Source organism: Coenobita brevimanus, chromosome 86 (genome assembly GCF_032717465.1).
Source record: "Coenobita brevimanus isolate Jiangsu-jjx chromosome 86, ASM3271746v2, whole genome shotgun sequence".
NCBI classification, from domain to species: Eukaryota; Metazoa; Arthropoda; class Malacostraca; order Decapoda; family Coenobitidae; genus Coenobita; species Coenobita brevimanus.
Window position 1 is genome coordinate 20174237 of NC_137039.1, and position 23377 is coordinate 20197613.

General features: G+C 42.6%; 1 protein-coding gene across 1 annotated transcript in view; it reads right to left on the reverse strand.

Moving 5' to 3' along the window:
• Positions 1 to 23377, reverse strand: part of LOC145410594 (solute carrier family 23 member 1-like) — a 230642-nt gene that overhangs the window by 128685 nt on the left and 78580 nt on the right. Inside the window, exon 8 of the mRNA XM_080280709.1 lies at positions 9695 to 9834. Coding sequence (XP_080136835.1) covers positions 9695 to 9834 — 140 coding nt within the window. The remainder of the gene's footprint in view (positions 1 to 9694; positions 9835 to 23377) is intronic.

The following is a 23377-nucleotide window of genomic DNA, read 5'->3' on the forward strand; positions in this document are numbered from 1 at the left end:
CCGTTGTCTGATGAGGCCTTGAAATTCTGGTGTAAAGTTGGGGTTGTGTCTCTTTCTGTTGCCTCTAGGGATGTGTCTTTTGTCTGCATTTTGTATAATTGTATTGAAAGTGTGCACAGCGGTGTTGATGTTTGTGATGGGTGTACTGTTTACTGTTTCGAGATGTTGTTCTGTTTCAGTTACAAAGGCCTCCCAGTTGGCTCTCTTATAATTAGTGTATGTGTGTCTGTGGCCAGCTGGGGTGATTCTGGTTTTGGTAGTGGTGATGATTGGGAGGTGATCCGAACCTAGGGTTTTGACCACTCTCCATGATGTAGTGGGGGAGAGGTTTGGGGAGCAGAAGGTGATGTCTGGAGATGATGGGAGGAAGAGGGCTTGGTGTGGGATATGGGTATGTTGGTCTAGATTGTTTAGTATGAAAAGATGGTCTGTCTGGGATTGTAGTACCAGCCCTCTGTCTGTGTCAGGGTTGTTGACATGCCAGGCCGACGACTTGGCGTTGAAATCACCACCCAGGATGATGTTGGATATGTTAGTGATGTGGTGTATCTGTGGTGAGTAATTGTATGGTACTGTGGGCGACGATTGGGGGGGAATGTATGTGTTAGCGATTGTTATGTGTGATTTGTTACCAGTGCGTATTTTGATTGATTGTATTTCTGTTGTGGTGTCATGTGAGGGAAGAAGTGACTTTGTGTGTACACTGGTATCTGCAAAGTTGATGGATTTGTGTACCAGGGTGATGAGTCCACCGCCACCGCCGTTGGCTCGGTCTTGTCGAATGGTGGTGAAGTTATGAAATGTTGGTGTTTTCTGTGCTCTGTGTAGTTTTGTTTCTTGTAAGATGGCAATGCGTATGTTCTGTTGTTTGATGAATTGTGTGAGTTCTTGTTTTTTGGTGTTTATGCCATCTATTGAAGGATGTTTATGTTGTGTGTGTGATGTGTGTTGGCTGCTGCAGCACGGGGGGGAGGTGGTGTGGGTGGAGGGGAAGGGGTAGGAGGAGGTTGTGATGGAGGTATGAGTTGAGGTTGATTAGGATGGGTTGGAATGGGAGGAGTTGGGGGACTGGATGGTGTGGGAAGGATCGGTGGGTTTGGCTGTGAAGGTGTGAAGGAAGTAGGAGTAAGATTGGAAGGGGGGTTGGTGGGTGGGGGGAAAGAGCATAAGGAGCAGGTCCAGGTGTTTGTGTAATGTTTTTTGGATGCAAGTTTTGTGCAGGTGTAATGGGTCCAGTTCTTGCAAGAGTTGCACTGAACTGAACCCTTTGTCTGTCGGCTCGACGTGATAGGTTTTGAGCACATTGGACATATGTATTTGTTGGTGGGTCCTGGATTGCGCTCAATGTCCCCGGCTAGAAGAAGTTGTTGAGAAATGAAGCCGAGGAGTCATTTCTCGGTGTAGAAAGAACGGTGTTGTTGTGTGTGTTGTGTTGAAGATGTGGTACTTGCCTGGGCGACCGAAGCCACTCCTAGGTACTCGAGCCCCGTGAGGGTCCGGAGGGGGTTTGCGGTGGTTTGGCCCCCATGCTGTCCTCCTCTTCTCTTCTACAGCCTCTGGGGAGTGGATCCACGACGAAGACGCCACTGCTCCAGGTCCACATGATATATGTTGGAGGTGGAGCTGGAGCTAGTATCACTGTGGCCAAGGTAGGGAGTGGTTGGAGGAAGTTCAGGAAGCTGTTGCCTCTCCTGACATTAAGAAGGCTCTCCCTCCTTACTAAGGAATCTTTATATGCAGTATGCGTTAGGAGTGTAATGTCGTATGGTTGTGAGACCTGGACAAATAATGGAAGAAGGTATTCATAGGCGTAAATGTACAGAAATGACAATGAGGGGCCTGGAGGTGGGGGAGGGCTAGGTTTATAATTGAAGATTTGGGAGGAAGGATGGGTGTGTTGGTGTTGTGATGAGGAAGGGTAAATTGAGATGATATGGGCATGTAGAGAGAATGGAGGATGACATTTGGGTGTGGAAAGTGAGAGGTGTGAACGTCTAGGATGGCGATGCAAGAGGCAGGCCAAGAAAGACTTGGGACAAGGTTATTGGGTGTGACCTCAGGGATAATAGACTGAATAGGGTGGCTGCCAGAGATCAAGCAGGATGGACATCCACCAGTAGATGACCAAGGACGATGCATGCAAGCATTTTGGAGCCTTTATAAATGATACAGTACTATTATGATGATGATGGTTGTGATGGTAGCTGTGGTGGTGGTAGTAGTAGTGGATTTAATGGTAGCTGTGATGATGGTGGTAGTGGTGGCTGTGTTTGTGAAGGTGGTGGTGGTACCTGTTCAGAAACGTTCTTATTTGGGCAAGTACTTTGCATGCGGAATTTCTCCAAAGCGAAGAGTGATTCAGAAATGGCTGTAATTCTCTCCGACAAGGAAAGTATGCTTTCATCCCTCTTTGTTTGTTTGTTTGTCTGTTTGCAGGATTACTCAAAAACTAAAAGAGAGATTTGGACCAAATTTGGTAGGTAGATAGCCCATGTCCCCGGGAACATTCGATTAACTTTTACGACCAAGCAGGATTGTATTACAGAGCCTGGAACCAGAAAACACTTTTTGCTAAACCCTAGTCATTGATGAGAAAACCTAACCCTTTATGAAGAGTGGTTTGGAAATTACGTTGCCCTTGTAGGAGAGATGTGCTGCACTGAGTGCCCCTTTAGTTTGGACATGTGCTGAGCGTCCCTGGACGTCAAACTGGGACAATTTCTGGGATTTTTTTTTCTTAATTCACACTCAAGATGATCCTTCAGAACTTCTGTATCTGGAGATTATTACCTCCTCCAAGGTTATGTTTTCACCCCTGTCCGTTTGTTTGTTTGTTTGTTGGTTTGTTTATGAGCAAGATTACACAGAAATTACTTGACGGTTTTCCACGAAACTTGGTGGAAGAATGAGCCTTGGCCCAGAATAGACTCCATTATATTTTGGTGCGGATCCGTATAAAGGTGCGGATCCAGGAATTTATTTTCACTTTCTTTAACACTGCAAGAGAGGGCGTTTTTCGACATTTTCGTAAATTTTTCAGTGAATATTGCATGGATCTTGATGAAAAAAAATCAGGCTTATTTAGGATGTTGGTATCTACGTCCCCTGTCCCCCGCCATTTCACAGGGCGACGTGGAGGCGATTTGTTTGTGGCCACCCCGTACGGGACTATTGCCAGACGCCTTTATCCGGTACGGGGTGGCCACAAACAAATAGCCTCCACGTTTCCCTGTGAAATGGCGGGGGACAGGGCGACATGGAGGCAATTTGTTTGTGGCCACCCCGTACGGGATTAAGGCGTCTGGCAATAGATAGATAGATAGGTATCCAAGAATATGTACGGTTTGGCGCGGGTCCATATAAAATTCCGGATTTAGCGGATTTAAACATGCTTAAGGGAGGTTGTCTTTTTCCAGCTGACGTACAGTAACAAATGATATGCACTGTTCTATTGGCTGTTACAGTGAGTTAAAAATTATGATTAAGAGGTATGGGTAGTTTAAAATTAAGGTGTTACAACTTATAGGGTTATCAGTTTGATATTGAATTAGACTTGACTGAATTAAAAGGAACTGCATGTAGGGTCTTGGCGGAGGTATGCCCTCTACCGAGTTCCATTCTAGTTTATATCTGTTACTGCTTGTGCGTGATGATCTGCCAAGTAAGCCTTACATACAGACTGACATACAGACACAAACTTAGGATTACAGCGTTAGATGTAGATATCGTTGTGTATGTATGTAATGTTTTGTTCTGCTCCCCTGTCATTATTACCGCCATTCTGGCACGATGCAGAAAGGTGGTCGAGTCTTTCCCCCCCAAAAAAAAATATATATATATATATATATATATATATATATATATATATATATATATATATATATATATATTGGCTTTATGCACACTTTAAAGAGTACTTAGCAACTTTTGCTTTTGTATTCATATGGCTGTTTTTGCATGACGCTTCACAGAAGGTTCGCACTGCAGACGGATAGACAGACATACTGATGCCAGCTTTGAATTGCAGAAACAGACATAAGTATAATTGTACGTATAAAATGTTTTGCTCTGTCCCTCTCTCCATCATATTTACGACTACTCAGGCACAAAAGTAGTATTAGCTTGACTTTTTATTTTTTTTTTAATTTTCTTTTTTTTTTAAGGGGTGGGTGCGTGGGCAGCAACCACACTCTAAAGGATCCTTAACAACCTCTGATATTGCAGCTAGTTAATGTCTCTTACCGTGAGGAGACAGACTGACGCGAACTTAGTACGTATGTGTGTAATCTTTTGCCCTGCCCCTCTGTGTTACATTTACGACTATTCTGGCAAGGCGCAGGTACAGTCATAAGAAAAAGTATCGTTACCCCCAGGACTGCTCGATGCTAAACGAACGCTAGCTGGGCTATGTGGGCGGGTCCTTGCTGTTCGCCCCTCCCCTGTCTAGTGTTGTCATATCACAATCCCATTACAAGAGTTGGAATAATGAGCAAAAATGAGCCACCTGGCGGGAAATTATATAAGACGTGTTTGCGTTACCCTGAGCGCCCCGCCGGGGATTAATAATGAAACTCGGCATATTTCTTATTTTCTTTCTATTCAACACTTATCAATAGAATACAACAAATAAATTATTTTGAATGATATTAAATCTATAGGCATCGACTGTGTGTGTGTGTGTGTGTGTGTGTGTGTGTGTGTGTGTGTGTTTAATGATAGTCTAGCAGGGGTGCGCGAGTTCATTTGTTTGCTTTAGATGGGTGGTTAAATGCTTCAGATGGATGCTTTAGATGTCTAGAGGCTGTTTTGGAAGCAGGGGATGGGTATACAAAATATTAAAGCAATGAGACTGAACATGTAGTATTATTTTCCTTCTACGGAACATTTATTATATGTAGAAAGCAATACACATCATAATTACACTGAAATTTACTAAGTTGGCTTGTATCGGCTGAAGTACTATCATACGTCTGGCATGGGTGCACATACTCATTGCCCGTCTGCATGTGTGTTGCCGACTTCAGACCATTCGGTTATATTTTTATTTAATGAATTCGGTGCCGGATAATATAACGTACTGTCTCTATGCACAGAGGCCAAACGATCTAATTAGCTTTTTTTTTTTTTTTTTTTTTAAATAACAGAACGGAGGAAGGAAAAACAAATGGGGAAAAAAAAATAATCCATACACCAGATTACTGGTGTCCTCTATTCATAAAATATCTGTAACAGTTAGACTTGAACAGTTGTGGGTTGAAATTTGGAGGAAAACAACTCTGGGGAAGCGAGTTCCAGAGAGATGCAGTTCGGGGAATGAAAGAATTCTGATAGGCAGAAGTTCTGCAATATGGTTGAGTGACATTCCAGTCATGAGCGCTGCCAGATGCCCGTGTAGCACGAGGGAAGGCATGGGGAGGTGGCATCATGGACGCAACTTCGTCTGAGCATTTGCCAAAAAAATTTCTGTAAAATAATGCAAGGGAGGCAACATTCCCTCTTACTTGCAGGGGAGGTAGTTTATATGTAATGGCAGGGTTGTTAATGATTCTAACAGCTTTATTCTGAATTTTGTCTAGTTGTCTTAATGCAACCTCTCCACAACCATTCCACAAGGGTGAGCAATATTCAAGCTGAGAGCGCACATGACTCTTATAAATTATAGCTAACTGCTCATCGGCGAAGAAGTTACGGACTCTGTACAATAATCCAAGTTTCTTTGAGGCGGTTTTAGCAAGTGATCTGACATGAGAGGTCCAGCTGAGGGCACTGCTAAGTGAGACACCAAGAATTTCAATACTTCTGGAGATGGAAATATTAGTAGCACTGAAGGTAATGTACGAATCTGGCAATATCTGTCTATTAGTAAACTGTATATATTTAGTTTTACTAGCATTAAAAGAGACAAGGTTGTTTTGTCCCCATTCACTGATTGTAGCTAGATCTTGATTTATGGAGATGGCTGTACTGAGTTGAGAGGTAGAGATATTAGACTTTGTAAATGGACGTCTGAGTGTGAATGAACTATGTAGTGTTGAGTCATCTGCATATGAGTGAACGGGATTGTGAGTGACAGATAAGAGATCATTAATATGAACCAGAAATAGGGTTGGCGCCAGAACTGATCCCTGCGGCACGCCGGCGTTAATTGAGTGGAAATTCGAACATACATTATCTACTTTTACTCTTATTTTCCTGTCACTAAGAAGAAATCAAAGGAACAAAAGACGTTAGTCCATAGCAAGGGAGTTTGGACAGCAGGGAACGGTGCCATACTCTGTCGAAAGCTTTAGAGATATCAAGAGCTACTGCATGAGTTTCTCCAAAAAGATCAATTGATTGATGGATGGTATGAGTTAAGAGATTGAGTATGTCAATGGTGGATCTTTCGTGGCGAAAACCGTATTGTCTATCACTAATTAAGTTGTTGGATTCAAGATGTTTAACAATATGCTTATTAATTAAAGTTTCAAATACCTTACCAAGAGAAGATGTGACAGTTATTGGTCTATAATTGGAGGGGTCAGACGAACTTCCTTTCTTCGGAACTGGGTGGATATTGGCTTCTTTCCATGAATTTGGGAATAAAGAAGTACGTATGCATAGTCTGAATAATTTGGCTAGGACAGAGGCAAGTTCAGGGGAACACTTTTTCAAAACAATTGGCGGAATTCCATCTGGGCCTGGAGCTTTGTTGGTAGTAAATTGTCTAGGATGGAATTTACAAATCTTGTCTGTATTTTAAGTGGGGCAATTTCGGAAGAATCAAGTTCCAGTACTGAGACATTCTGGCTGGTATCATCTTTGGTAGAGTTTCTTGGAAAGGTACTAGCAAAGAGATCTGCTTTCCCACGTGGGTCATTTGTAATATTGCCATCTGAAGATTTTAGTGGGGGAATGGAAGATGACTTGTTAAAGTTATTATTGAAAGAATTAAGAGTTGACCAGAATATTCTATTGTCATTAGGGTTGTTAAGTAGTTTTGATGCTTGCTTTTGAAGAAAGTTTGATTTAGATAGATTTAATTCAGCTTTTGCATGATTTCTAGCAATTTTAAATTGGGAGAGTGATTCAGATGTTTTTTATTTTAAGTAAGAGTTATATGCTAATGACTTTTGAGCTGTTGCTCTGGCACAATTGCCATCAAACCATTTTGGAGAGTTTGATCTTTTAGTGAATTGTTGACTTGGTATGAATAAATCCATACCAGCTAGTATTAAGTCGCAAATGTGGGACTGGGTAGAATTGGGATCACTCGAGAAGAAAGACTGCCATGGAACATCAGCAAGATAATTTCTAAATCCATCCCAGTCTGCCCTGTCAAAGTGCCATCGGGTCACCCTGACAGGTTCGGAATGGGGAGGTGTAGGAGGGTTAACTAATGAGGCTTTGATGAGATTGTGGTCAGAGGATCCAAGTGGTGACAGTACCTCTATCCTGTATTGATCTGGATTATTTGTCAAGAATAAATCTAAGAGATGGGCATTATGGTCAGGATTATCAGATATTCTGGTTGGTTGCTTTACCAACTGGGTGAGATTAAACGATTCCGCAAACAGCTCGCATTCTAGACCAGCGTCGTCAGTCCGGGCAGAATGCAATAACCATTCAACATTGTGTATGTTAAAATCACCCAAAATGGTAATTTCATTGCCAAGGGCAAGGTCAAGGTACACTCAACTGAGTGGATATGGAATCAAATACACTGGGTTCCGAAGAAGCATTGGGGGAACGATAAACTACACAGATATATTTGGTAATGTTTTGGCAATTTAATTTATATAATGAGTAATCAAAACTGGATGAAGTGAAGTTTAAAATAGTATCAACTGCATATTGGGATTTGATATAACAACAGGTGCCGCCCTTGTTTCGAAAGTTTGTAAGGAGATGGTAACCGGGAAAACAAAATGGAGATATATCGGTAGAGGGTGAGATTTGTGGTTCTGTGAGGAAAAGGGCCAAAGGGGATATGGACTGGAGGAAAAAATGAACTGAGTTTAAATTTGTGGTAAGGCCGCAGATGTTGGTAAAGAATAAGGCCGCACCATCACCTTTTCGCCGACGAGCATTCCCGGAAATAGCACATAACCGACATGGACGGGTTTGAGGTACAAACTTTCCTGTCCCGTCATTCCACAACACTTCGTTGTTGTGTCGTAGTGCATAGCTCTGAAGGGTAACGATAGTTTTTCTTGACTGTACAGTTGCGAGCAGATGACTCGAGGCCACCTAGTCCATCAACATGTTGGTGTTTTATCTGGTAACTGTTGTAGCTATGAACTTGACCGAGATTCAGTCGGCTGTTCTGGCGAGACAAACCCAGCGATACTTTGTCAATGTTTAGTTCTAACTGGTGTCCAGTCATTATCATGGAAGTAAATGTATTATGTTGAAAATGATTAACGTGCCATACACATGGTAGATATATTTATAACCATAGCATTATAACACAGGCATCCCAATAGTGATGCGTTCATTCACGTGAGACAAACGGGTATCCTGAATGTGCAGCTTCATCACCATCTCGGTTTGTGACGTAGGCACCACGTGACGCCACGAATGGGGAGAGGCATAGAGGTGGAACCAGTTGGCCCGTTCATGATGATAAAACATTTATAGAGGCTAATTGTTCGACTTTGCCACTCGATTATTAAAGAAACATTGGTTTAGTATGTCAAAACAAACCTATTACAACCTCTAATCTCATATACATTAAATACCGCGGCCAACCATCTGCCCCCTCCCCCCCCACCCATCACACGGCCCACCTCGTCCCGCCCTTCCTCACCCACCACCCTCCTTAGAACTCCCACACACACCCTGCCCCTGTTCCCCCTACTGTGGTGTGAACCGTTAACTCTCCCACTTGCTTCGGCTTAAGAAGTCGACGAAATTGAGGTTCACGATGAGGGATGACTGGTATGACGGTGTTTTTGTGATAATAACGCTAGGTTGCGGGGGAGCTGATAACCCTATGGCATATCTCTTAAAAATTGGTAAAGGCTGTTTGGTTCACGACGATAGTCCAACAAAATTAACCACTACCGATACCCATTTGTCTCACATAAATGAACACACCACTGTTTGGATGCCTGTGTTGTAATACTATGGTTATAAATATATCGACCATGTGTATGGCACGTTAATCATTTTCAATATAATACGTTTACTTCCATGATAATGGCTGGAGACTAGTTAGACCTACACATTGACAAATTATCTCTGGGTTTGTTTCGCCAGAACATCCGACTGAATCTCGGTCAAGTTCATAGCTACAACTATTACCAGATAAAACACCAACATGGTGGACTTGGTGGCCTCGAGTCATCTGCCCGCAACTGTACGTGCTCAATATATATATATATATATATATATATATATATATATATATATATATATATATATATATATATATATTGTGAGTGTCAATAGCACACTTCAAAAGGTCTTAATAAATTTTACTATTTTTTTTTTTATCTCTTTCTGAATTTGCCCAGAGTTTTGATTATAGAAATCTCTCTCTCTCTCTCTCTCTCTCTCTCTCTCTCTCTCTCTCTCTCTCTCTCTCTCTCTCTCTCTCTCTCTCTCTCTCTCTCTCTCTCTCTCTCTCTCACACACACACACACACACACACACACACACACACACACACACACACACACACACACACACCAAAACAATAAAGTAATCATACCTTGGTTACGCTAATAATGCCGATATTCTGCGAGCTTGAAGTGGTGCCATTGCCGGTGCCAAAAAGTCCCGCCAGCAGGGTGCCAATGCCTTCAATGCCAATGCCTCGGTTAATGGCACTCACCGGGGGTGGGGGAGCGCCTGTGAGGGTGGTGTTAGGTTACGTTAGGTTAGGTTTAGGTCGGTTTGGTGGGGTTAGGTTTAGATCGATTAGGTTAGGTTGGAAGGGCACTAAATAAGGTGATAAGGGAGGGAGCAGAGGTGGCGAAAGATAAAGATTACGAAATGATGGAGAAGAGATAATAAGGGATCAGATGGAGAGAATATCTGAAGGAGCTGTTCCTTGTAGAGAAACAAAATACTGAAGTTTATGTCGTTTGCCAGTAACTGGAAGAAGATGAGGGGTCAGAAGTGAGGAAAAGATTGGTAAGGTGGAGGTGTGTAAGGCAGAGAAGGTCAGAATGGGGGCAACCAAGATAACTGATGGCCAAAGCTGCAAGTAACATGATCAACTGGTTAGCTGCAAAAAATCCAAGTGACAACCTTACACTAGAACAGCACATAAATGCAGGAGCAAGTGCGAGGGGCCCGAAAGGCCCACGAGCACTTGTCTAATATACTATAGCAGTAGCCGTGTGTGTGTGTGTGTGTGTGTGTGTGTGTGTGTGTGTGTGTGTGTGTATTTTGGGCAGCCGAAACTACACATACAAATCGCACCAAAATTGGCACAAAAATCGCAAAAAATTCGCTGATGTGAAAAAACTTGGTCCCATCACGATTGAAAAACTTTTACTATATTTAATGAGCAATCAAAGTTTGACCAAACAATGCCGCTCCTGGCTTGAGTGCGTGAAATTAGGGTTGCATTCACCGCAAAGTTTTTGTTGTCTTTAATATACTATTGCACGATCAAATTTTGACCAAAAAACGCCGCTCCCGGCACCCGGTCGGTTGCCATGGCCGAGTGGTTAATATCTCGGACTTGCATGCAGACAACTTGGGTTCCATTCCTGAAGCAGCAAATAACACGATCAATTGGTTAGCTGCAAAAAATCCAAGTGACAAAGTTAGACTATAGCACTTTCTATTTTATGAAGGCAGTTTGGGTGGGGCCTCCTAAGACCTCACACTGCTAGCTGTGTTGCCACATCACCACCACACACATGCTTCTCTCTCTCTCTCTCTCTCTCTCTCTCTCTCTCTCTCTCTCCCTCTCTCTCTTTCTCTCTCTCTCTCTCTCTCTCTCTCTCTCTCTCTCTCTCATATTAATATTTATATTAACTGCTTCTAATTTTATTTTCTTTATTTTTTTCTCTTGTGTTGACTTTTGATGGGCAAGCTTCCATGGCGGGAGACTGACCAAATATGACCCGCACACCTCTCGTGTCACTGCACTTGACAACGTCGCAAAAGCAACGTGACAAGTCTTATGGAATTTATACAATATTATAGCTTTTTTTTAATCACATCTATGCAGAGTATTTAAAATTAATTTATAAGTAGATACTAACTTAAAATAGGAGAGCGAGAGAGAAGGAGAGAGAGGGTAGCAGGAAGTGTGTGGTGGCGGTGATGTGGCATCTAAGCTAGTGGTGTGAGGTCTTAAGTGGCCCCACCCAAACTGCCTTCATAAAATAGAAAGCCTTTAGAACAACACATAAACGGACCATCATAGGCCCTTCCATGTCGCTTTGACGGCCGATAGTGACAACGTTAGACTAGAATGGCACATAAACGTGACTCGTATTACCTGAAATGATTGCAATGCACACACAAGGAGTGAAGAAACAAGTGAGAAGCACAAGGAAATGAGTGCGAAGCATGAGATAGTGAGTGCGCAGCACGAGAGTCCTCCACAGGACTGCTCCAGATTATAAAGATGAAACGAAAACATGAGCTATCTATTACCCAAGTTCTCTTCTTAATAACAGCTAATCAGCAACAAGAGTGGAAACCGAGGTAGGCTCCAGTTGCAGAGTTCACGTGAATTCTTTATAGATACTCGTTTTAAGAAATTCAGTGGAAAATTATGTATAGAAGGGAAAGAAGTTGTAAGATACATTGACTGATCTGGGGAAAACTTACGACAGAACGGACAGACAAGGAGTGTGGAATATGCTGCATCATGCAGTGTTGCCAGATTCCCAGAAAAGTTTGGATTTCTCCAGATTTTTTGCTTAATAACAGATTTTCAGAATTTCTCATTAAAAAAGAGGGTAATCTTCAGACGTTTAACTCATAGCCAGAAAAAAGGGCTCTATATCTCAGAGAGAGGGAGAGAGAGAGAAAGACAGAGAGAGAGAGAGAGAGAGAGAGAGAGAGAGAGAGAGAGAGAGAGAGAGAACGCCTGTCTGATGTGATGTGTTCTGGGTTCGTTCGAATTTCGCCTAGGACGTGTCTGATATCCTCGGGGGACACATGTAAGAGTTGGGTTCTCGTCCTGCATCCTGGTAACATGAAAAATTGATAGAAATTTGTTTGTTTAAATTTCTATGGCTGACACTCTTACAATGAAATTAATGTTTACAAAAAATATGAAAAAACTCACGTTTCTATGTCATCTATGTCAGAATATTTGCATTCGTATTCGCGAATATTAAAAATTCATATTCGCATTCGCATTGGCGAATGTTGAAAAACATACATTCGGACCGTCATTAATATACTGTTACGTCCTCATCCCACACTGCCGCAGGCTCCAACAGCAGTAGTTCCACAAAGAAAGGACATCGCCCAGTGAATCTTTCTTAGTAGGGTCAACCTTCAAATGTACACAAGATCAACTCATGCTTCATAATAACACAGGCCTCTCACGTTCGTTGTCTTTATTTTCCAAGTAATTGCACTGTCTGCTTCCCATACACTACCTTCACAAGGCCACAAGGAAGCAAACCGTTTTCTTTACTCTCTCCCCCATCCTTTTATAACCTTCCTTGCTACTCGAATGTTCTAGGACGTAGTCCTAGCAAAAACAGTTTTCTATATCGGAAACATCCAAAATATACCAGAGCTTACATTATATAGCACTTTATATGTTTAAGCATACAAACTAAAATTAAATTACACAATTTAAGAATCATCCAAATAAAGCATTATAGAGAGAAAAAAATGAAAAATAACACATAACTCTACAAAATACCTCTGCTTACAACAGCAGGCTACCTGGCAACTCTCACTAGCCACTGAAATGCGCGAATCATCGAGAATTTTCCATTACCACCTAACTAGCACTCTTGTTTCTCAACACTACCCCCTCCCTAGTCCTATTGTCATCCCGACATAACTACTGTACACAATATTTACAAATATATTCCTTAATCCTAACAAAACATTTCATTATACACAAAATAGTCCTTCAACTTATCAGGTCTTCGCCAAAGTCACTTCCAAGGACCTCACTGCTTTTCCACGCAGTGTACTTTTCCTGGAATGACTTGGTCTTCTTCCTGAGTCTCTTCCCTTGGGAAACTGTCGCCATCCTCTTGTGCTTCAGCTCCTTGGTCCTCCTCAACACCATCGGCTGTGGGTGTACATGGTTCCTCGAGGACGTCCCAGGTGTACTGTCCTGGCCCATGGTACTGCCACAGACGATTCACGTGTACACCCTTTGGGCGAGACTTCCAGCCTCCTCAAATCCAGTATGTTACGTCTGATAGCAGGTCCATCATAGTTTAGGGCCCACCCCATGGGCTTTGCAGCTTCATTGACTGACTCTTCCTTAGTGCTGAGAATTGTGTAGCCAAAGATTGTCGCTATCCTTGAAGCTCACCTCACTTGCCCTGGCATCATATTTGCACTTCATCACTTCACCTGAAAACTTCAGAGCTCCTCGAACTTGATAATGTACCTCAGCCAGTCTTTCCTGAAGATGCCTTGCATAGATGGAGGTGTCTTTAGGCAGCTTTTCACCATGTGGTCTTTCCAGTAACAGATCAACTGGCGATCATAGGCAACAGTTTTGGAGGGGTGTAGCTGGTAGACTTGTGGGATGCTGACTGATATGCCATCAGCAATGTAGGTAATTTCTGATCCCATCCCATCCGCTCCTCTTTACAGTACTTGGTCAGTTGTTGTCCCAGGGTCCAGTTGAGTTTTTCCATCATCCCATCTGACTGTGGCCTTAGAGGAGCCGTCCTGGTCTTCTTGATCCTCAGCAACGTACGGCACTCATAGAACACAGCAGACTCAGAGTTTCTACCCTGGTCTGAATATTGTCCTGGCATCCCAAAACGACAGAAGAATTGATCAACCAACACTGAGCAACAGTTGCGGCCTCCTGATTCGGGCTGGCATAAGCTTCTGGCCATTTCGTGAAGCAGTCCATGGCTACACATATACCTGTATAGCAGTTTCCTTTTTCAGTGAGTGGCAGAGGTCCAGCAATGTCCACCGTGACCCTTTCCATAGGTGCACCCACTTATTACAGCTGATAATGGGGGTAACCACATTTCTTGGGTCTCTTCTTGGTACAGCATACATCACAGGCCTGACACCACTCTTTGACATCCTGACGCATGCCAGTCCAGTAGAACCTCTGTTGCAGCCGACTTTCACTCCCAGGTGATCTGGTTGTGGACTCAAACAAGATCTCAGACCTCATTTTCTTGAGAACCACCAATTGCCAATACTTGCTGAGACCATTGGATGTCTCCCACTGACACTCCAGTAATTCGTTCTTCAAACGAAGAAGGTCCCACTGACTCCAATAGCTCTAAGTCGCAGGGCTGAACCTGTAAACCTCTCCCCAAGATGGTCACACTGTATTCCGCTGCAGCCATTCTAACATTGCTTGTAAATCTGTATCCTCTCCAGGTCTTCTTCAGCTGACACTGGCCCTGTCACTGCAGTATGGCTGGGTTTCTTGCCAAGATTTTCTTTTTTGCTACACTGCTTGCAAACTGGGTCACAAGGCTGACGACTCAGGCTATTAGCATTGCCATGTACCCGCCCAGGATAGTGTTGCACTTCATAGTATTGCCGGGGCAGCTTCCCAAGCCAGTGTGCCAGTTGTCTTTCTGGATTCTTTAATGTCTTCATCTTCAGCCACTTGAGTGCTGCGTGGTCCATCCTGATGATGAAGCAAGATCCATACAAGTAGGGATGTAACAAGTCAAGGCTCTTCATCACTGTCAAGAGCTCGTTACAGGTCATAGAGTACCAAGCTGGTGGACTAAGCATCTTGTTGTAATACACCACCACACACTCCTTGCCATCCTTCTTCTGTGACAGGACTCCACCAATGCCATGGTCACCAGCGTCACAGTCCAGGATGAATGACTGACTCTGATCTGGGTACAGCAACACTGGATGTACTGGACTTGACTTTGAACTCAGATTCCAGAGCACTGGCTAGTGCTTCTTGGTTGTGCCCGCTTAACTTGCACTTTAAACTCTGCACTATCAGGAGCATCAATGAACTGGTCCCTCAGAAGAATAGCCAACAGGTTGGGTGCTGCCCTAGGATATGCCTGGTGGGTCATACCCTCCAGGTCATGAGCAAGCTACTGAAAGGATTCGCCTCGAACCTGTACAAGGGTCCGGAATCTTGCTCCGTAAGCCTAAGTCTGGTACATGGTCTCATATCTGGGCTCCAGCATTTCTACTAGGGACTGATAACTGTTCTTCTCCTCCACTGACATCTGGTCAAGAATCTCCATTGCAGCATTCTTGAGGCCAGTAGCAAACTGCACTGCCCTCTGTCAATCATCCCAACCATTCTTTTTTTTTTTTTAATGCAAAGATGAAGGAACCAACGGCCAGGGACCTGCAACTTGTTCCCTCCAAGAAAAAAACAAAATCATGAAAACAGAGAGCCAAATTCAAGATCCATTCATTTCGAGATGCCAGGACACACTGCGTTTGAAAGACTGGAGATCGTAGGCAGCAGGAAAAACACACACAGGGAGACAGTTCCAGAGTTGACCAGTTGCATACATGAAGGACTGGGAGTAGCAGTTAACTCTTGCATTAGAGAGTTGGACAGAAAAGGGATGAGAATTTCTTTGCTAGATGGGCGTTATGTGTCTTCCGCACTGGAGGAGGGATGCAAGCAGACAGTTCAGAGGAGCAGTGACCATTGAAGTAGCAATAGAAAAGAGATAAAGATGCAACAGTGCAACAAAGAGACAGAGGTTGAAGGAAGCCAATAAGAGGAGGACAGTTAATGAGATGAAAAGCATTTGCCTCCGCCCTGTTGAAAAGAGCTGTGTTTGGGGAGCCTCCCCACACATGAGAGTTGTACTTTACACAGGGGTGAATAAAATCCGTGAATAAAACCAACAACTGTGCAAGGGTAAAGAAGTTATGGAGTCGGCTTAGCACACCGAATCTCTTGGAAGCAGATTTTAGAAGAGAGGTAATATGTTCTTACCAAGATAAATCCTGAGAGAATGAAACCCCAAGTATGTTTAAAGATGTAGCAGGATTCAGCTGGATATCGTTAAAAATGTGATGGTACTCCTGTCGAAGATTTTGTCGGGTTGACAGATGTAAGAACTGAGTCTTTGAAGCATTAAAAAAAAAATAAGGTCATTTTTACCCTGATCGGAGATGTGAGCCAAGTCAGACATTAGGTGTGCCCTAGCCTCATCCCTTGTTTGTTGAAGCAACTGCTGAAATGGATGCTGCGGGAAACGAATGGAAAGGTGAAGTATGGAGTCATCAGCATACGAGTGGACAGGATCGGATGTGCAGCTTTAAAGCCATTGATGAATAAAAAGATGAGAGTTGGTGATAGGACAGAACCCTGAGGAACACCACTATTGACAGTTCTAGAAGAACAGTGGCCGTCTACAACAGTAGCAATAGAACGACCAGAAAGGAAGCTATGGATGGAGGCAAAGATGGAAGGATGGAATCCATAAGAGGGCAGTTTGGAAATTGAAGATTTATGCCAGACTCGATTGAAAGCCTTTGAGATGTCAAGTGCAATGGCAAAGCTTTAGCCATAGTTCCGAAATGAGAATGACCAGGAGTCTGAAAGGTAAATGAGATCACCAGTGGAGCGACCCTGGAGGAACCCATATTGACAAGGAGGTTGTGATGGGAAAGATGCTTTAAATTTTTTTTGTTCAGGATAGACTCGAAAACTTTTGAAATATAGGATGTTAAAGCAATTTGGCGATAGTTACAGGGCTGGAAATGGTCACCCTTCTTTGGGCTGGCTGAATGAGGGCAAACTTCTAGCAAGAAGGAAAGGTACAAGTTGATAGACAAAGGCGAAAGAATTTACTTAGAAAGGGTGTAGGCACAGATGCAAAGTTCTGGAGAACAACACAAGGAACCCCATTAGGTCCATATGCCTTGTTAGTGCTGAGGCCAGTGATGGCAGAAAATACATCAACTGAAGAAATTTTAAGTCAGCCATGAGGAATTCAGAGAGGAGAAGAGGTGGAGGGACAGCACTGGAATCATCTAAGGTGAAATTGAAGGAGAAAGTCTCGGTGAAGAGTTCTAAATAGCTACAGAGCCATCACAGCGGAAAACAGGAGAGAAGGATGATGAGATAAGTTTGTTAGAAAGGTTTTTGGCAAGGTGTCAGAAGGAGTGGGAAGAAGTCGAGTTGGAGAGTTCAGAGTATTTAGTATGGATGAAATTATTTTTAGGAGAGGGAAGAACAGACTTAGCATGATTCCTGTCAGAAACATAAAAAACATGAGATTCAGGGGTGGGTTGGCTCCAGTACCTTTTGTAGGCTTTCTCCTTGCTGTGGACAGCATTAGCAAAAGCGTGATTAAATCAAAGCTTTTTTGCATTGGTCAAAGGATATGAGAATGGAATGTTTTTTTTTTTTTTTTTTTTTTTTTTTTTTTTTTTTTTTTAATGTGTCCGACTCTGGGCATAGGCTTCACAGCCTGCTATCAAGGCCCAGCAGTCCTCCTACATACCATGCACCTCTACATGGAATGTGTGCTTCCATGCCCGATATAATAACCTCCGTAATGTGCACGGCACACTCAGATGGCTCTCGGCCACAGGAGCAATAATCATTCCAGGGAAAATCAAAGAGGTACTGTCTGAGGGCCTCCCAATCAACAGCTCCAAAGTCCCACAACCAACGATACTTTGGAGGGTCCATAGGCCGTACTGGAGCAAGAGGACAGGTTAAGGTGATCAGGTTCTGATCGGAGAAGCCTAATGGAGAGGTAGGATTTACAGCATAAGCAGAAGGATTAGTTGTAAGGAAGAGGTCAAGAATGTTGGAACTCTTTCCAAGGCGGGTCAGGGATACGGGTAGGGTGCTTTACACGCTGCTCTAGGTCATTAAGAATAGAAAAGATGTAGGCATGTTCACCAGGTGGATCAGTGAAAGAAGAGGAGAGCCAAAAGTGGTGGTGAACATTGAAATCTCCTAGAATGGAGATTTCAGTGACAGGAGAAATGGATACTATGTATTCCACTGTAGAAGTAAGAGAGCCGAAGAATTCTTCAGTCAGTAGAATTAGGGGATAACAAACAGCACAGACATTTTTAAATAGACAACAACAACAGGAAAGCCAAAGCCAGAAAGTAGAGAATTCAGAAGAATCTAGCTCATAAACACGAGAGCAAGATAGGTCGTTCCGTACATGTACGTAACTGCCACCTTTGGCATTGAAATAAGTATAAAGAATGTAGGAGGATATAGAGAAGGGTTTGCTATCAGTTGCCTCAGACAGCTGAGTCTCAGTTAGGAAGAGAAGGTGAGGTTTAGAGGAGATGTGGTGCTCAACAGAAAGAAAGTTAGAGAAAAGGCTGAGAATTTTGCAGAAATGAAGAAATGTGTCTGGGTCGTCACGAGATGGTGGGGACACATATGGTCCCCTCCCTTGGGGACTCAAAGACTTGGTTAAACGACGCCATTTAGGCTGAATTTTCAATAGGAAGTGTAGTTGGTCTTAACAGTTAGAGAAACTTGTACTGGAGAGTATGGTGACCTACTTTCTGTGTTACTGAAACACTGAAAGAGTTCTGATAAGCTAGTAACTTAAATTGCATACGGTAGGCTTCCGAAGATATTTTGCTATCAAATTCCTGAGGTTTCTTTTTAATCGGACCCTCATTATAGCCATGCACTTCAAGGGGCATTATAATTATGTCCTGGACTCGAAACTTCAACATTCTGATTATTCAACCTTTTAATGCTAGGTTTAGATGCTTGGGATTCGTCAAGATTCACTATACACTGTCCATTTTTTTTCATATGCTTCCTGTACACTAACCTGAGACTCAGCAGTGCAAGAGTTCTCTACAGACTCAATTCTCTCCCTAATTAATTATCTTTAACTGGTCGTCTACATGCTGTCTGCATTCCATCACGTTATTGTTCACCTCACACTTCCGCTGCTGTAGCTAAGCATGCACTTCCTCTTTCAACTTTGCTGTTCTTCCATTATTTCCCCCATGCAAGCATATAGCTTTCCCTGCATCCTCAGTTGTAACTCCTTCTGTTGCTCCTTTAATGCCCCTTGAAGCTGTTCATGTCATACATTCTGTTCTTTATTTTGTGCTTGTACTGTAGTTGTTCACTTTGTGCTTATACTTGTTCTCTGAGTTCGTTTCTTAACTCTCTGTTTTTCACTTTGTGCTTGTAGAAACTTCATGACTGCAGCCAGAGATGCCTCATCCTGCCTAGCTTGGCTTCTTGTCTGTACACTTTCTGGATCCATATCGAAGATTTGACTCACTGCAGCACTTTTCTATCACAACTGACACTATGCGTTACGTACTCGTCCCACATTGCCACAGGCTCCAACAGCAGTAGTTCCTCATAGGAAGGACGTCGCCCAGTGAATCGTTCCTCCAGGGTCAGCCTTTCAATGTACACAAGATCAACTCATGCATCGTACTAACACAAACTTCTCACGTTCGTTGTCTTTATTATCCAAGTAATTACACTGTCTGCTTCACAGCTCCAGAACTACACTAACTTCACAAGGACACAAGTAAGAAAACCAGTGCTTCCACTTTTAGGGAATTATCCATAGATTTGGGATTTTTGAGGAACAGGAATAATCTGGGGAATAAGAAAAATTTAGGGAATTCTAGGACTTTTTATTTTTTATTTTTTTTAACACACCGGGGATTATTTAGGAATTATGTCCATATGCATTTAAACTGCACTGGCGCCAGCATAAAATACTACAGTATACTCAAACATTAACCTTTCAAATGTCTCGCTTAACCAGTCAACCGTCCAGCACCCACGTAGAAGGTACTCACTGGCTGACAGAACCCCACTCCCCAATATGAAATATCAGCCAATGAAAAAACAGGAGTCATGATGGATCTGTTGTCAATGGTGATCTGCCCATCGGCAAATCACCATTGCACTGAGTGCCCTCAGTTGAGCAGCTCAGCCTCATCGTCAGTGTGGTATAACGTGTGTAGGTCATGTAGTAAGTGAGCTCATCATCTTTTAATTTTTTCATGATATTCTAAGATCTAAGTAATAACGTAGGGCTAATGTCTCAGTTATGCTGCAGCCATGAATAATGAAGATGCAAATAGTGACAAGAAGATAAATAATGACATGTTTGTATAATATGCACGGTGGAGAAGACTGGTATGGATAAGGCTTAGAAGTTGGACCCTCTGCTAACTTTCAGACAGTAGAGTAAGGAGTTTGGGCCCATGTGTTTTTTTACTCTTAAGTTAATAGTCAAGCTAGGAACCATGTAGAACAGTAGTTTTATTCCTTAAGCCAGCTTAGGATTAATTTTCACAAGGAAATCTTCCAGTTTGTCTACTCCTACTTATATGTTTGAAAGTTTTTCTTCAAGGCTACAGTAGCTACAGCTCCAGCTTCAGGTAGGTCATTGATTTCTTTTAATGAAATAAATATGTTCCAGTGCCTCAGTTTTTTTAAGTAAACAGATTTCTAATGCAACTGTGCATTTTCATAAACCTTTTCTAGCATTATGCAATGAAAAATCTGGTTAAAACTGCTTGGGGAATTTTGACCAATTCTAGGGAAATCTAAGCATCTGTCTGGGGAAATATTGCAATGGTAAAGTGCGAGCTTTGAAGAAAACTGGCTTCTCTCTTCTCTCCCCCATCCTTTTATGACCTTCCTTGCTACTCGAAAGTTCTAGGACGTACTTCTAACAACAAGTTTTCTATGTCGGAGATATCCAAAATATTCCAGAGCTTTCTTACATTACGTAGCACTCTGAATGCTTTACCATACAAACTGAAATTAAAGTACATAATCTATCAAACAATCATCCAAATTAAACATTGTATATATATATATATATATATATATATATATAGCTTTACAGAATACCTCTGCTCACAACAGCAGGCTACCTGGCAACTCTCACTAACAACAGAAAATGCGCGAATCATTGGGAATTTTCCAGTACCACCTAACTACCACTCCTGCTTCTCAACAATATATATATATATATATATATATATATATATATATATATCTATATATATATATATATATATATACTAGCAGGGGTACCCGGCATTCCCCCTCCCTCCCATCTCTCTCTCTCTCTCTCTCTCTCTCTCTCTCTCTCCCCCCTTCATCCTTGTCTCGTTCCCCCTCTTTATTTATCTGACTTACTACTCTGCCTCCTTCCCTCAAACCATTGGTCTTTTTTGTCTTAAAATCTTCCTTGGGTCATAAGACAAAAAAAACAAACACTCCAGTCCTATTTGTTCCAGTGCACTCTTTCTACTCCAGAAAGACCATGTAACTCTCATGCTTCTGAAGAGGGATTATAAGAGGTCCAGGAGCTTTCTATATCAGCCCTCACAGCCTAACGCACAGTATTTGTGTGAACTTGTTTACTATGACCAATGACCTAAAATGACCTTCGACCGGTGACCTCAAATGACCTCGGAGTCAACCTCACATAGCCTATGTCCGAACTGGAGGTCATGTGAATCTCCATGCCAAAAATTGGGCCGCAGGGGTACCCGGCGTTGCCTGAGCTCAAAAGGCGAACACTCAACTGGTGACCTCAAGTGACCCATATATGAATTTTGATCCCCCTAAAACCTTCCTTGGGTCATAAGGATTTCAAATACGTAGGTTAAGGCCAGGTAAAATGATTGGATTGCATCACAACAGAATACAAGGATACTGGATTGTCCTTCGTTAGAACAGGTAGGGTTTAAAAATGGTATATATTGATGTTTTCTGATTATTTTAGATTTTTAAGTAAAGACGAATTGTGAGGCTCGGTGAGTGAGTTTAATAGTGAATGTAGCAAAAAATTAAGTAATGGTCTTTGTAGAGTGCTCAAGCATGGACTCAAACTTACAAAGTAAAGTGAATGATATGACAAAGAAAGGAAGCCAAGAAATTTGGAAAGAAAGGTTGCATGTTCTTTGACGACAAAGATAAGGACTGGGGAAGAGAGCATGGAAGTAAGAAAGTCGCTACATAAATGTTATCGCCTCTTCGGGTGGAAGTGTAGCATGGACTGTGTTGAAAAAAACAAGGCATGAGTGATACAACAGAAAGACAGTTATATGTGAGGAACATGTGAAGTTATATGGAGGGATAGACTGCCATGTGAGAAATGAAGGAGCATTGTGCTTTGGATGTGCTGGATATGCTGGAAATCGTGAGAAGTACATTGCAAAGGTTTAGCCATGTATAGAATATAAAGAATGAGAGACTGAGGAAGAGATGTATGTGATTGAGGTGGAGGGGTGGAGGAGGAGAAGGCCGAAACTGGAGAAGAGATGGAAGGTTGAAATGGAGAGGTATTGTGTATGAATTAGGGGCGGTGCACTAGCTACAGGGAGGAGGGGGGATCTGGGCAGGCCCGGCTCCTGCATTGCCCCCTTTTGAAATTTTTTCTTCCTTAATGCATTTATTATGTGCAGCTTATAGGACTTGGCCCCACCTGCTCCCTCCCTCCCATCCATTTCTCAAGACCTACGCTACTGGTGAAGGGGTTAAGTTAGACAGAGGGCAACTTGATGGCAGAGGACATAATGACATGGAGGCTAGCATTATGTAGATTAGGTTTGGTTACGCTTAGGTAAGTCAGGTTTGAGTAAGTTAGGTTTGGTTAGGTTTAGGTAGATTAGGTTAGGTTTATTATAGGTAGACTAAATTTGGTTAGGTTAGATAGGTTTGGTTTGGTCCAATTATTATTATTATTTTTTTTTTAATGCGAGGAAGAAGGAACCATAGGCCATGGGGAGGCGGTGGCTCAATCGGTAGAGAGGTGGCTTGCGGTCCTACCGGACCCAGGTTCAAATCCCCGCTGGGGCAGGGAACAGTTTAAGGATTTGAATTTCATTACGGCAGAGTTTACCGATCTACCAGAAGACCCGTCGACATGTCGTAAAAATACCCCCGCTAATACCAATACGCCAGTCCTGTATGAGACAGCCCTAGCATGTATTCAATATGGATGGTGGGTGTTAGCGCCGAAGTGGTGACATGTAGAGGTGTACGATATGTAGGAGGACTACTGGGCCTTGGGAGCAGGCTGAGAAGCCTATGCCCAGAGTCGAGCACATAAAAAAAAAAAAAAAAAAAAAAAAAATGAGCACGCAGTAACAGTTCCCTCCAAGAGAAAAACAAAATACAATAGAAAGCCAATTTCAAGATCCGATCATTTTGAGATGCCTGGACACACTGCGTTTCAAAGACTGGAGATCATAGGCAGGAGGAAATACAGACAGAGGGAGACAGTTCCAGAGATGACCTGTTGCATAAATGAAAGAC